This window comes from Plodia interpunctella, chromosome 23 (assembly GCF_027563975.2).
Source record: "Plodia interpunctella isolate USDA-ARS_2022_Savannah chromosome 23, ilPloInte3.2, whole genome shotgun sequence".
NCBI classification, from domain to species: domain Eukaryota; kingdom Metazoa; phylum Arthropoda; class Insecta; order Lepidoptera; family Pyralidae; genus Plodia; species Plodia interpunctella.
In genome coordinates, this window is record NC_071316.1 from 1,263,062 (window position 1) to 1,278,569 (window position 15,508).

A 15,508-nucleotide genomic window follows, 5' to 3' on the forward strand; every position below is an offset into this window, starting at 1 on the left:
CTCGTGGCATCATCTTGAATAGAATCAAAATGTGCGTGTGGTCTGAGGGCCAATTCTTGAAGTTCTATGAAAATATATGCTCAGCCACCGTTTTAGCTATAATGACACTCGATAAGAAAAAGAATTATACCCAAAATATTAATATCTCAACTAAATTTGCAGTCGTAAAACCCACCAATACGCAATGGGCCCGCGTGGGTCATCCTAATCACACTCCTAATCCATCGGGAATCCATAAGGAAAGCCTGTGTCCCAGCTGTTGTGACGTTTATTGATTTAATAATGATGAGCTGAATTTAAAGGCACTTACAAATCTTGTACACTTGATCAAGCTTAACACACAAAGGCATTGGCTGATACCTCCACATTCAAGTTTTAACTCCCCACAAACTTTCAACCGCTATGTTTCGGCGTAACTTATTACTTAAGAATGTAGTTGAAAATTATTCAGGCGTGCCGCTTATGAGATCGTTTTCAAGTTGGTTCAAGTCAGTAATATGATTAATTTATAAATAGACTTGTTATACGTGTCACACATGCTTTGTAACTTAATAATGGAAAATTAATGATTAATTTTGTACACGTATGTATATTAGTAAGACAGATAATCTAGGATATAATTTATTTTATGTATGGTTCACAATCCTACTAATTTGTGTTTGTGAGGCTGTGTGTGTATGTATGTATGTTTGTTACTCTTTCACGCGATATCTACTTGACGAATTGTTATTAAATTTGATACACAGGTATAATATAAACTGGAATAACAAATAGGATGCTTTTTATTTCGAAATTCTCACGGGAGCAAAGCCTCGGGGCGGAGCTAGTAATATATATTTTAAAGACAAGTGTCTAGAATACTATTACTTAATTAAATCTAAATTAAAACTATAAGTTACTAGCTACGCCCCGGGGCTTCGCTCCCGTGGGAATTTCGGGATAAAAAGTACCCTATGTGTTATTTCAGGTTATATTCTACCCGTGTATCAACATCCTCACCAACTTTCGCATTTAGAATTGGTTGGATTATATATACATTAGATTAAGACTACGTATAAATTGGCCATACGTATACGTATAATATCTGCCCCTATGTTTACACATTTTTGTGTTCTTTTCACATAACATTTGTCTATGGTATTTCATAGAGTGTATTATCCACAGAGCGCGCAAAGAAACGACGCGGATAGAGCCGGGAGACGCAGCAAGTCTGAGGGGCCTCGCCAGGCACGGTGGACGGACACTGTCGAGCCTAAGGTCAGTTACTGAATTTGAACAGATAGCTGACCTACGCGTCAACTTGTGAACGGTTGCTGTCAAGATGACCTACTCCAAAATCGCAATTATAAAAATTGGTGTTAAAAGAAAACATGTATAAAAAATTATAAATGATGAGGAAAAGGTAAAAATTAATAATATTTGAATAATTTAATTTTCTTGCCGATAGAGGTCGAGACCTTAGCTACCCCGATGCTAAATAATTTCTAAATATTTTAGTTTTAATAACTTAATTCATTTGTTTTATTGTTATTATTACCAGCTATGCGGGGCTTCGCTCCGTGGGAGTTTCGGGATAAAAAGTACCCTATGAGTTATTCCAGGTTATATTCTAACCGTGTACAAAATTACGTAACAATCAGTCCAGTAGATTTTGCGTGAAAGAGCATTTATAATATTAATAGGATTTATTAATAAAATTCTCTATTAAAATAAATAAATATTCAAATCATTTATTCAGAAATTAGACCTTCACAGGCACATTTTTCTCGTCAATTTTTATATTTATATTTATTTCTCACAAGCTACAAACTACTGGCATTTCGGAACGACCACTGCTGAGAAGAAATGCCGAAAGAAACTCATTTGAACAGTGTTGGTCCCTATCATGCCAGATCGGCTCACCATTATTGTTTCTTACAATGTTTTTTTTTTCTAATAATATATAAAAGTACATAATGCATGCATGATTGTGATCCGAGTGCTGTTTATAATATATATATATATATATATATATATATATATATATATATATATATATATATATATATATATATATATATATATATATATATATATATATATGTATAGGTCTATATCGATGTGAAACACAATTAACTTACATACAAATATATGAGAAACGAAATAAATAACAAACTAGGACATTTTTGTAAAAACTTGTGTTGAATAGGCAACTACGGCGCTCGGCGATGTGGTGCCGGTCAAGGAGCCAGACTTCGCAAGCACCGAGTACAGGAACCAGTTCGCGTGGCCCAAAGACACCACAGACTCCGCGCCGAGGAAGAGCATCTCCATGGGGGCTCTCAAGAAAGCTGCAGTGGCTGAAGGTTGGCATTCGTTTACAATATCGAAATTTGTTGATTTCATTAAGAAAGCTTTTAAATTTTACAATTGGTAAAAATGTTTGTTGTTTTTTTTTTCATGTTCAATTTTATTTTTATAAAGTCTTATGCTCTTCTTTATCTCGCTTCCATCCTCAATATATAACAGATCTTTCCATAAATGTGAACTATTCTCAAAAAAATTCGCACATCTCTGCACGTTCCCAGTTTCGTTCGGGGTTGTGAAGTCGCGAAGCCCGGGATCAGCGTAAAAAAAAACCTTTAAAATTTTCATGATTCTGTGATTTCACAACTGACGTAAACACCACTTCGGAATGCTGTTGTTGTATACTCACAAACTTTCGCATTTATAATATGAGTAGAATTGGAAATTTAATATTGTGAAATACCCTAATTTACTGACGCAATGCGTCGTATTCTAACCAAGCACTAAAACCTAGAACCTAACCTATAAAGTATTCCGACGCTAAGTTTGATTTATTACTAAGGTCTGATGTTTGTCTGTATGGTTTTCACCTTGACATTTAAGACTATAACTTAAGCATGTTAAACTTAGACAAGCCCTCACTCCATTAGAGTTGAGATACATGCCATAAAATTAGTAATAACTAGCGAGCCGTTCCGGCTTCGCTCAGGTAAAACCACAATAAATTATACATCAAAACCTTACTCAATGATCACACTATAAATTAATTGACAAATTACACAGATTGAGCTAGCCCCAAAGTAAGTTCAAGACTTGTGTTATGGGATACTAACTCAACGATACTATATTTTGTAACATATACATATTTTATTTTTTGTGGTATATTCTATTCTACAGCTTAAATTAGCGAAAGCTGGAATTCGAAACAAAGCTTTCCCACGACTTTCCCACACAAAGCGCCGCCAGAGCTTGAGACTTCAAAAAAGCTCCATTGTTGTCACGACAGTACCACTCTCATATGACGCTTTTCCGGGAATTTTCACACGTTTTTACGAGCTTTTCACGAGCTTTTAATAACTCCCAACTTTAAAGAAACTTGTTATAATATTTGATGTGTGAATATATCTGGAAATTCTTTGTTATCGAGTGTGTTATTTAAGACTACGCTAAGTGACACCATCTCATTTTTATCAATTAAATTTAATTAATAGCGAAAACTAAAATCTTTATAGTAGAGGTAGTAGACAGTGTCATAGTTTTCTGTTGGACATAATTGTCACAATTTATTATTTATGTACAAATTATTATTACGAAGATAACGGTAGCCACTAAATTCTATGACCAGTGCCAAATCTTCAAAACTTAACGGCTGATTGTTAACGCTGACCGCGCGGGCTTCAGACACCACAGCCTTGAATGACATCGGGAAGCATGGATCAAAATTTTCATTCCGAAAGTTTTTGTACGGCAGTTCTGTTTAATTTGCGCGAATAGAAAAAATTAATTGAAGAGATAAATCTTTTGTTTTTATTCCAGGATCAGTAGAAGCTGAACCCCTGATGAATCATGTGGATGGCGACCACGACCACGGTCAGAAACGGTACATAGAGGATTACCTCTGGAACGGACAGAAGAAGGGGGTACAAAGGTTCGTTCGCGTAGATTTGTTACCACAACGAGTGTTTTGTTTGTCTGCTTCTTAAGTCGTGTCTTGTCTAATGTCCTGTCCTGTCACTAATGTGCGTTTGAAGTTTAAGAAATTTTACTAAATTAAGTATAAGTTTTTAAAGAGCTTAATTATTTTGTTATAAAGAAACGTGTTGAGAAGTAGACAAGCAATGATTTACTTATAAATATAAACGTTCAGAATCTATTTACCAAAATTTCCTTTCACTTTCTGTAAAAAGCTTCTGGATTCTGGCTTCAGCTTTATCACATTCTCATATTATCAGCTTTCTTCTAGTTTATATTTATAGATTGTTTCTTACATCATCATTTTTATAAATATCTTTCACATCAGCATGCTTTGGTTTTTCTATACACATAACAAGTACAATTTTATTATTATTATCTTCAGAAACAGTCTATAAAACACATATTTGAAGAGTTACTAACAAATTAAGCTTAGCTTTGGCAGCTGTCTCTTTGCAAACAATGTCATCCATATTTAAATATTGGGGTCCAAAATATACCCAAAGATCAATCATAAAAGACATCATATAAAGAATATATTTACACTTACAAAATCACACAATTTTCTACATATTTGTTCAAAATCCGTGAGCTACCGGACATACAATATCTATGTAGTATCGTATCCATGAGAAATATAACATTATTGGGATTATAATACATGTTGGATTCCGTAAATTTTCAGGTGAAGACAAAATAAACGTTTGAAGTTCCAGCTCATATAGCTTTCGATTTTTCTGTGTCTAGCTTTGTGTACTAACCTCACTATGAAGGAAATTTTTACATGTTAAAGAATACAAGTGATTTTACAAATTGGAATATCTGCTCAGGAAAGAATCATACAGAATATTCTAGCAGATAAATATGAAAACATGATTTACATCAAGATCATGATATTTGTAATTCTAGATGGTAGATATAGCATCTACAGCGAAATATTTGATGTTATTTAGATGCAAATGAGGCGGGAGTATTGCTACTGCGAGCGAAATCATTCCATTCATGAAGTTTATCGTTCGTCAAAGTGTCAAGACTGCCGATATTGAAATTGTAATAGTAACATTTGCATTTAATAAACTTCTGGTATTAAGTTTGACTTTGTTTATTGATTTCTTTTTACGTAAAATTTTTGGCACAGTCCAAATCTTGGAAAGTGTATGATTCATTTCTGCACAAATTTGGCCCAAAGCCATTGTAACTTGTCTTACCCTGCTAAAGTTTCCTTCTTGGCCTGTTCTGCCCCGACTTCTTCCGTCAGTACAAGCAGAACAAAGTCTAAATTTCATTTTTGATATTTGCTTCTATGTCTCCTCACGGTGGCGGTGTTTAGGCCGTGTAGTTTTAGACGACAATAGTTCGGAATGTCAGCTCTTAGAAGTTTTTCGAATTTCAATGTGTCCTGCACTGTCGATGTGAACGTTCATACAGATTTTTATTAGATTGTATGTCGATGTATCACTAACACTTGTAACACTTTGATTAGTTGACGAGTCACTGGGCGCCGCCCGCACTTCTGCCGGTCACTTCTGACCTCTCTAGACTCTTCTACGTCTACATCCTAACCTCACCATTGCGCTTGACAATTATTTGAAGCATGACTCCTTACTAACCTGGCTCGGCGCGAGCTGTTTCTTTTGCGCATCATCATCGTAAACTCCAAGCGTCTAAGACTTGAATGGAATTTTGCAGAAAATCGACGTTCCGTAGCGCGCTATCGGCCCTCATATCCAACGGGGAGGATCGTTCCAAAGATAATAGGAAACGTTACAAAAGCGAGTACAAAAAGAAATTTAGACCGTTCTCTCAGTACGTGTACGAGGCGTCTAAAGGGACATTTACGAAATGCAGGGGGAAAGGGAAGACGAATGAGGAGGCGAGCGAGAGGATGCTTGGCGAGCAGCAGAGTGGGGGGGTTGAACAGGGGGGGCTGGGGGGCACGGAGGGGGAGGACACGGCGACAACGCTGCGGGCGGCAGGGCTGCAGCCGCTGGGCCTGTCTCAAAGCGACTCCTGGTACCGAGAGGTTCTGGACCTGAGAAAACGCGCCGGCGAATACAAGGTCTGCGAATACAAGGCTACACCACAGATGATACTATAGTTACTATGTAACGTAATAATTAACACAGATAGAGTAGCAATATTAGCAATGGAACATATAACAAAGTTACACTATAGTTAGGTCCGGGTAATATACATAACAAATTTTTCGAAATGATCGATCAACAATATGTGAGATAAAATTAAAAAGTATCTCATGACATAATTGAAAGTAAAGCAAATAAAAAATTAAACAAAATAGAACTCAAAATCAAATCTAGAAAAAACACCCATATTGAACATTACACAAGATGAATAGGTATAGGAAGTACTTGAAGTACATTCCCTGTGATGGTGGGCGAGGGAAAGAGCAAGTAAAAGCACGGAAGTTGGTTAAATACTGACTCTTTTTAATAGTTTAAACATCTCTCATATACTAATGGGTTACACGTGTTTGATAAATAGGTATTTACAGGTATCGTATTACAAAGGGAATGCCGAAACTCCAAAGGAGGCCGTCTATATTTTAATATTAAATTTGACATTTTGTCACATGATATCGTAATATGAAACTTATTTATTTATTATCTATAGTTATACACTACAATCGCTATTAATATACCTAAGAGCAGACAATGAAATACTACGTCATCACTCCTTGTAGATCACGAAGACTGATCCACGAAATTTTTAGAGCTCCAATTTAGTTCCCAAACTGAAATTCGCCATATTCTCAATGTCATGTCATCATGCTTGTTCATTCAAAATTGCCATTTATTGACAGTATCGCGGCTGGGGTACCGAGCTTGCTCCCGAACACATCACCCAACTTTACAATAAGCAAATCGAGCTCTGGTACCAAGTGTCCCGTCGGTCCTCGCTGTCTGCCCTATCACTCGCTTCCACCAATCACAAGTAAGTGATGCACTCGTTATACGTGTCGGCGGTTCGGAGGACCAATGGGAGCGCTAGAAAATGTTTAATATTGTTCATTACAGTTTCTCTATAGTCAACATTGGGAACACAATCATTATTTATGTATTGTACTGTACATTTATTAAATTATTTATGAGTATGTATGTATCTAATCTGCTTAGTTATAACAATATTAACACTATCAACAAGACTACCAAAAATATGAATGATTTTGTTTAATGGTCCTTTGAGCCGGATAAAGAAAAATGCTTGGCGTAAGTTAGTAGCAAAATGGCTGATGCAAGACAAAGAATGGCTTGTATGGCGATGAGCCAACACATATAACAGCAGCATTGCGTAGATCATGAGCCATATTTTTTTTCTTTCATGAAATGAAGTGAAGCTTTATAATCAAGTATCAGAATATGTAAAGATTCTGCTAACAATATCGTGTCTCAATGGTTTCTGAATAGTACCTAGTTCTTATTTATACGCAATAAATACTATTGAGTAATCATCAAGACAAGAATTTAATGCAGAATCGATACAATATTATTTTCATAAGATTGCTGGCGTAAATATCTATATTTTGCTAAGTAGTCCCTGGACAGCGTGGCGTGTTATTGATTGTTTCACACAATACGCAGGACTTCTTTCATTGCGCGTGTCTTGCTACCATTACTTTATGTGAACAGGATTGGAAACTGTTTATATTGTATAAATGATTTCTGTTACTTTTTCTTTTGTCATTCATTTTACACCGTTTCTAATTTAAATTGTTTTTTTTTAAACTAATATTTACAAATCTGAATCTCTCCTTCATAAAGAGGATGATGACCGTGTAGAATGGGACCACACACGTCATTTATCATCTTTTATTAATCCTACAGGGCGCTGCCTCGAGACGAGAAAGATGGCAAAGATTCCAAGAACCATTCCCCTAAGAAGTTCCGCTCGTTCCGCTCAGCTCCCCACCAGTCTATTCACGCTAAGCTACAGGAGACCAAGGCGTTGGAGAAGTCCCCGCACAAAACCTCACCCCAAAAGCAGAGGAAAAAGCTGCAGGGTCACAGCTTTGATGAAGGCGCGTCGCAAGAAGGTAAACCATTGATTCAAGATCTTGTATTCTTCATTAAAGTAGTATTAAAAATAAGCGTCCGAATTCAGAAATGGTAATTACTAGAAGAAAGCTATAAAAAAGATGGGGATACTGAAACATGTGGTCTTTCCCACAGTACCCTGCCTCTCTCCCTTCAAACCGAAACACAACAATGGAAGCGCTGTTGTTTGGTAGCTTATATAGATGAGAAAGAGAGAGAGAGAGAGAGAGACGATAGAGGTACCTATGAAGACAACCCAAAGATCGTCGTCGACCTTGGTATAAATATCAAAGTCTATCCCATGACTGATATTTAGATATTGGTCTCCATCTCCGCCAGATTTCTGTCCTTAACCATAAGTAATCACCAGGGACAAAGAAACAAATGTCATCAAAAGAACTACATCGCACATCAATGTGACTTTCCTTTCGGTTTCTCACGACAAGCCTCTAATGAATCAGAAATCATTTGTTATCAAACTGGTAAAAGGAATGATTCATAATTATTATCCGCAGTTATAAGGTCATTTTGATAATTGTCATGTTGCAGCTAAAACCGGCGAGAACTCAGCGTTCCGGTCTCCGCGCCGGCGGCCGCGCTCGGCGGACCCCGCGCCGGCGCACACCAAGCTGCCCAACGGCCACGAACCCTCCGCAAGGCCCCCTAAACCTACCGGTAACTTGCTTTGTATTAAATCAAGAACAATTTGACTTGTTCTCGATGTTCGAATGCCAAGACAATTACTAAGTCGCTGACTGACTGACAAATATCCTTCTGGGAGCAGAAAGATGGATTTTAATAATTTACTCTAAAGAATTCGTGGGTGAAAAATCAAGATTTTTACGCACTCGCAGAACAGGGCATCAAAAAGGATAGCGGAGATGATCTACTAACCAATAAGTAATTAGTTATGCTTGATATAATAGTGATTAATCTAAATTCTCTGTTACCGTACCAATGGATTCCATTTAATATCTTAATATACCAGGCGCCATTTTGGTTTGCCACCAGCGCACTTACCGCGTTAAAACCATCAAATTATCACTGTCTTACTCCAATAAGTTTGTAAACGATGTCCAAAGTTAAACACGTTAACCTTCCAGTTTTAAATGTCACGTGCTGAAATGATATTTTTTTGTTGTCATTGTCATTTTAACTCTGTAATGTCAAAAGTTTATTTATACGCCCGGAATGGTTATGTAAATTAACTTTTAACATTTAGCGAGAATATGTTTGTAGTAAAACTGTTAGTTTTTATACCTTTATCACGATTACATCAGCTTATCATATAGCTGAAATATTCGCGATAAGGATAGAAATAAAATTTCAACAAGTCTGCGGATTGGTGGACGCCACCAGGGCAGTAACGAAGACTTTTAAATATTGTTGTCTTTATTGTTCTGGACTATGAGTCTACAATAACCGATTGCCACTCTATTTGACTAGGTTAAATTGAATAATTATATAAATACCTACGTTAAATTGGCGTGATAAAATAATCATATAGCGGTACATCGCAAAACGTCAAAAATATTTGATCTAGCATTAATTTCTATAATGGATTCAAAACCAATAATTAGGTCTATCAAATCTCGCTTTACTTAAACTTTTAAGTAGATTTATCTATAATATTATATATTTGTATTCTTCTAAATGTATACAGGAATGTGTGTTGTATATTATTATTATTATAATAATCATAAATGTTGTGTTCCTGATCGCTGCATGCCCCTCCCTTAATCGGCTTTAAGAGAATATGGCTCCGAAAAATCCCCAAATTTAAAAATATAATATGTATATAGTATTTTCAATGTGGAATTAGTTTTTTTAATTATGTAGCAACGTAATTTGTTTATTTAGTGAAAATAATATAATATTTTCCCATTTTAGATACCTTGAGCCATATTTCGCTAGCCAAATGTATAGTAGCAAAATTTTTCCGCTAGGTTTGCCGTTGAGTAGAGCGACTAGTGTTAGAGTTAGGTCGACGTCCCGGGGCGGGCGGTCCCCGTCCGCGCCGAGCAAACCCACGAGTGGGGCAACTGGGGCCATGAACGGGGCTTCTGGGACCCCAGGACGGGGCAGGCGCAGCCGCAGTATCTCAAAAGTGGGGATAAAATTGGGTGCGTACTAAAACCAGGTGACGGTTGCGTCGACGCTCTGTTTTTTTTTTTTTTAATTTTGGAAATTCGAATTGGCTTCTGCTACGTTCTGAAATGTGGCTTGATTTTTTTTTATTTGGCTTTGGTTGTGTTTCTTTTTTGCTTGATTTTGTTGTTTGGATATGGAATTTGTTTTCGGCCAGTGCGTCTACGCAACGTTTGGTCACGCGTATTGGCACGTCGGGAATGGCTTCACACGTCACGTCACGTCTCGTGTGTTTTGTCTCGTCCGTGTGAAACACCTCTGCACTAAACCACCCTAGTTTTCTTGTGATCGTGAAAATCTTTAATAATTTAAAAAAGGACCGTTATTTTTTATAAGTTCGTTAATTTGTCGTAGTGGAATAAAATTTTACGCTGCGAAAATAATATTGTAACAACATATTTAGGAAGCTATAAGAGTTACTTATATAAACACAATGTATGGAAATATTAGTTCACATCCTTTTAGGCTTAGAAAAGACTCACATTACCTGAATGTTTAATCAAAAAAACAGTCCCTGATACTCAATACTTTCGAAGAAATTTCAAAATTTCGGTTTCAAAATGAAAACTAAATATTATATACTCTTCAGTCTTGAAATATAATATGAAACTGCATAATTAACTTAGGTAGGTATGTAACTAGTTAATTATTTGATAAATATTGTTTAATTTTTTAATCATAAAATGTTTTGAAAAAAATTGGCACTAGTGTATTGTTTTGCATTTTGATGTTAGTCAACTTAGATTTTGTGTTGCATGTTACTTAGGTATACATGTTCTCGTAACAATTTATTTTGTAGGTGTTCATTTGTCAAAAGTGGCTGTGAAAATTATACTATCTACACAACCCAAAAAAAATTCCAATAAAACGTTGGGATACTATTATTATCGATAAATTTTAATATGAGATTCAATTTAAAAATTACAAATATTTTAAATAGCATAATAATTAATTAGGTACAATAACTAAATGAAACATACCTACAAATCAAAATTTTAAAAACAGAACAACACAATGGGCGCAAAAGAGAACACAATCTCAAACCAGCCAAATAACATTTTATTTTTTAAAATTGCAGATGACGAGATACCAAACCACCGTAGCGCGTCGGTTGCCAAAGACCACTTCTTTGATGACTCTCCAGTGGTGAAATCACCACCAGAGCCCACTCGAGTGAAGTCTCCTGAACAAATGAACATGAGATCTCCTGACCCTGTGAACTGGACAGTCCCACTGGACACCGGCAAGACGTTCACGGTCACTCAGAACGTCAAAAGCGGTGAGTCAAGATTTCTAAGTCGGCTAAGCGGAAAATGTAGCTAAACTAGCCCTTATTTTTAATCTGTGGAACTGGTTCTGTGAATCTATGAAATTGGGTTCTAAATTTAAAATTTTAAAACAATAAGGATGCTTTTTATTTTCTTATAGCACATAATTTTATTTGTTTTATTTAATATGTAGATTTTAAAAAGTACACTTGGAGTTAACTTCTATAACGTGAATTAGATCTTAAATTGTATCTACTCGTATAACAATCATATTTAAGGAACCAAATATGTTTAAAAATCACTATAGGTACCTATTGTATTAGGATTTCGGTACCAAATTCAGTAGGCAAATTTATTCCAATTGGTATAGGTAATATTCACAAGGCTAGTTTCACTTCAGTATATAAGTAAGGCTCTGTATGAAAGAGCATCTTTTTCACTACTTATCTTTTTTATTACCTACAAGTTTATGAGAATTTGAACTTAATTAGTGGGGCCTACTCTTGATCTATTGTCCTTTATTACGATTGGTTGTGGACTTTACTTTTAATGTACATTAAAATCATTGTAAATATCTACTTATACCTTCACCTCAGTTAGAGAAAGTTAAATGACACTTGAAAATTGATGAGTTTGTACTTTATTAAATTATTACAGCGGAACGAGATGTTCTTTGAAAACAGTAACTATTTTAAGATCATTGATTTGTCAATAAGTATATAGTAAGCATAGGATAAAGGTCTTTTGGACGCTAAAGAAAGCCATCACACTTTCGTTTCACACTGCTAGTAACAATCATTTAAACTCATTGTAAATTTTTGGAGTGTGGATAGCAACCCTACACTAGTAATAAAGAAGTAGAAGCTTGCAACACTAACACCAAATCGAAAACACACAGTCATGTGCATTGAAATAACTACGGACTGACTAGAAGTGTATCTCACTCATTAAAATAAATCATACATCACATTTCGTTATTTTTATCATCGTGATTTTTTAATTTGAACTGTTCTATATCCACAGAAAAAAAGGAAAAAAAAATAAAACACTGATTCCCGCGTAAAATGAAAAACTATTTGACAGCTGTCATTTTCAGTGGGCATAGAAAGTAAAGTTCACGAGTCACGTCATCCGACCATACAAGTCGCTCACCATTATTTCAGATGAGAGCGTTAAGCGCCCTAGCTCTGAGTTTAAAGGTGGGTCCATTGCCGAAGAGGGGCCCACCGTGAAGCCGGCAGCCCCGGCAGGTACGACGCACACCGTCACCGCCTAGAACATTGGCCATACACGTTTTAATGAGTGTGACAGACAGCAATGCGACAGTGAACTCTGCGCTTTGAGCAACGAGATCACTGCCACATAAGCACACACGATCGACACCAGAAAATATATAACCTGTTTTATAATATATCTATTGAATAGTTCATGATTAAATTGTGTTAATCCAATAATTGAAATGCTTTTATTTATTTTGACCGTACTCCGCTGAGGCGTCGACCACGTATGTATTTTTGTCTGTGTGTGTCTGTTTCGATGTTTGCGTACACCGTCATTGTATGCACTTAACTTTTTCCGTTGTTTTACCATCTCATAATCGTTCACTTTTGCATGCTGCCTGTCCTCTTCTAAATCTATAATCTTCGGGAAGATGCTGATAATTTTGTACATATTTACGTTTAAAATTATGTAAATAATGTTTTTATGCTAAAACTAATCAAATACTGAAACGTCGTCGTCAGAAGTTAATAAAATTTAGATTTCTTTCATGGTTGTGAATTTATACAAATAAATTAGTATATAGCATCTTTTCGTTGTTCTCAATCCTTTTAATAAAAATAGGTGTAGGCCTGTATGAAAATAAACTTTTATTCCATGTCATAATAAATAAAGCCATTTTAGGGTACCTAGGTACTACTAAAACTAGATGCTGCATGACAATTTCTCAAGACATTTAGCCATTACTAAAATTTCTTATGTATTCAAATTAAAATGAAACTTAGATTTTAAAATAGCATGATATTTGCCTTTAAAAGTTTAAGAGGTGGCATGTATAAGTGACTAATTACTGTTATATATAATAGTTATTTAGCATCCGACTACTTAGTTAGAAAATAAAATAGAACAGTCACAACTTAGTTGCGACAAATGTAGGTAGGTACTACCTATTAAGTACAAAACAGATGAAAGTAAGTATATATTGTATTAGAATTAGAAATTCACAATTTAAAATTAATTTCACAGAAATCAAATTCAATACTTAATACATATATATTCTCGTAATAGAATTGATGTGCTTTTTGTTGTAAGAGGGACTTTCAAATGAAAAAAAAATTCATAAACAATAGGTATTACTGATCAATTAACGATTTTATTGGACAACTGGTAATCTAAATTAAACAAAAAAACCCGCGTATTTTCAATGTGGCGTGTTCCTTTGCCAAAAGACCTGAAATTTTGGCATATGCAAACAAAATCATTTGAAATTCCTTGTAAACGTGTAAAAAAAAAAAGTAATACTCTACAAAACTGAACACTGTTACAGAAATCGCTCCGATCCACCACCAGCAAATGTCTCCGATTCGCTCACTGAAGAAGAGCGAATCGCCCACGAGCCTCAGCAAGCGCACCGACAAGACCCCCACCACCCCCACCAGCCTCACCCCCATTGACGAGACTAAAGCCTTAGACATGAATAAGCTGAACGGCGTTAACGGCGTCAACGGAATCAACAGCAACCAATTGACTCCCGAGACTCCTACTCAAGAACCTCTAAAGGAAAAGGAAGTTATAAAAAAGTCGACTGAAGCTACTCAAGTGGCGCCCGGAGTGGTCGATACTACGGTCGTCAATGAGCCTACAGGGGCCCTCACGGCTTCCGAGGTTTTGGACCGGGCTCGTACAAGGTTCGATAAGTTTTGGGGCAAAAAGGAAGATGACGTTTAGGTTATTTTAGTAGCAAGTGCTGATGTACTCTTGACATTTGGAAACAGATGACCACACCCAATACAAAATAAACACGATTTTGCCAATGTGTTACAATTATAAAAATTATTAATGACAAATGTCACAGAGTATATAATATTTAGCACTTGAAATCAATGTAGGAATACTAAACTGCAGTGTTTAAAACTGACAAAATTAAGGGAAAAAAGCTTCGCTTTCTAACGACGACTGTAATATGTATTTATTACTTTATTAAGTATTTTATTATCTTGAATACGATCACTAACTATTTAATAGGAGTGTGGTGGCTTGTGATAGTAGATTGATCTTGAGGGATAGGAATGAAACGATATATAACTAATTATTGGATTAAAACTAAGTACTAATACTGAGCTCTGTATTAGTTGTTCTCATTTATATGTTTTATAGAATAATAAGACGGAAATATGTCATCAATCATCAATCAATTGAAATATCATTGATACTTTTCATGGGATTTGTTTTGTTAACTTGCAAACAATAGATATTTATTGTTTCATTGGTTGAGTAAATAATACATAAAAAAATAATTTTGAGGCTTTCATGCGATTTCGCATAATAAAATAAGGTAATTTACGTATGAGAGTTAAAATTAATCACATTAGTCAGTATTTCGCGTCGGTGAATAATAAAAATAACATCGTGTGTTACGTTATATGTCCGAAAAAGCGTTCCGAACGTAAAATATTTAGAAATAGGTAAAACATTTGTTTTTATCAAAACATTTTCGCTTAGCATAATAACAACAAGGGCAAAGTATACTCTTAACTGAACCGTCCAACATAGTATTTTTTGGCAAATTTTAAACGATTTTATTTGGCATTGATTCTGACACAAAATTTAATTCAAATTAGCAAATGTTTCCGAACGAACTTGCAAGAACCAATCAGAGACAATCAATTTTTAGCGGAAAAATTCGTCTTTTATGCATAGCGTGCGTGTGCTAAATATATTGTTTTTTTTTTTCAATTTCTCAAAACAAAAGCCAATTTTTATATCGGTAAAGATGGAACTGTCGCGTAAATCGTGTCGTATTTGTTTAATGGAAACCGAGTTCAATGTGTCTCTCTACGGGAA

The 15,508-nt window shown here is 35.5% G+C and overlaps 1 protein-coding gene across 9 annotated transcripts in view; it reads left to right on the forward strand.

Moving 5' to 3' along the window:
- The window catches only part of LOC128680223 (uncharacterized protein), a 50,478-nt gene extending 35,547 nt beyond the window's left edge, over positions 1 to 14,931 (forward strand). For 5 of the 9 annotated variants that reach the window (XM_053763213.2, XM_053763214.2, XM_053763216.1 and 2 more), the window contains 11 exons: positions 1,165 to 1,257; positions 2,189 to 2,345; positions 3,823 to 3,934; positions 5,668 to 6,037; positions 6,800 to 6,930; positions 7,821 to 8,029; positions 8,580 to 8,705; positions 9,977 to 10,153; positions 11,257 to 11,457; positions 12,610 to 12,696; positions 13,992 to 14,931. In XM_053763213.2, the coding sequence (XP_053619188.1) occupies positions 1,165 to 1,257; positions 2,189 to 2,345; positions 3,823 to 3,934; positions 5,668 to 6,037; positions 6,800 to 6,930; positions 7,821 to 8,029; positions 8,580 to 8,705; positions 9,977 to 10,153; positions 11,257 to 11,457; positions 12,610 to 12,696; positions 13,992 to 14,392 (2,064 nt within the window). In that variant the 3' untranslated portion in view covers positions 14,393 to 14,931. The remainder of the gene's footprint in view (positions 1 to 1,164; positions 1,258 to 2,188; positions 2,346 to 3,822; positions 3,935 to 5,667; positions 6,038 to 6,799; positions 6,931 to 7,820; positions 8,030 to 8,579; positions 8,706 to 9,976; positions 10,154 to 11,256; positions 11,458 to 12,609; positions 12,697 to 13,991) is intronic. The other 4 variants (XM_053763219.2, XM_053763218.2, XM_053763220.2 and 1 more) reach the window with 4 other exon arrangements.
- Positions 14,932 to 15,508: the final 577 nt, after the last annotated feature.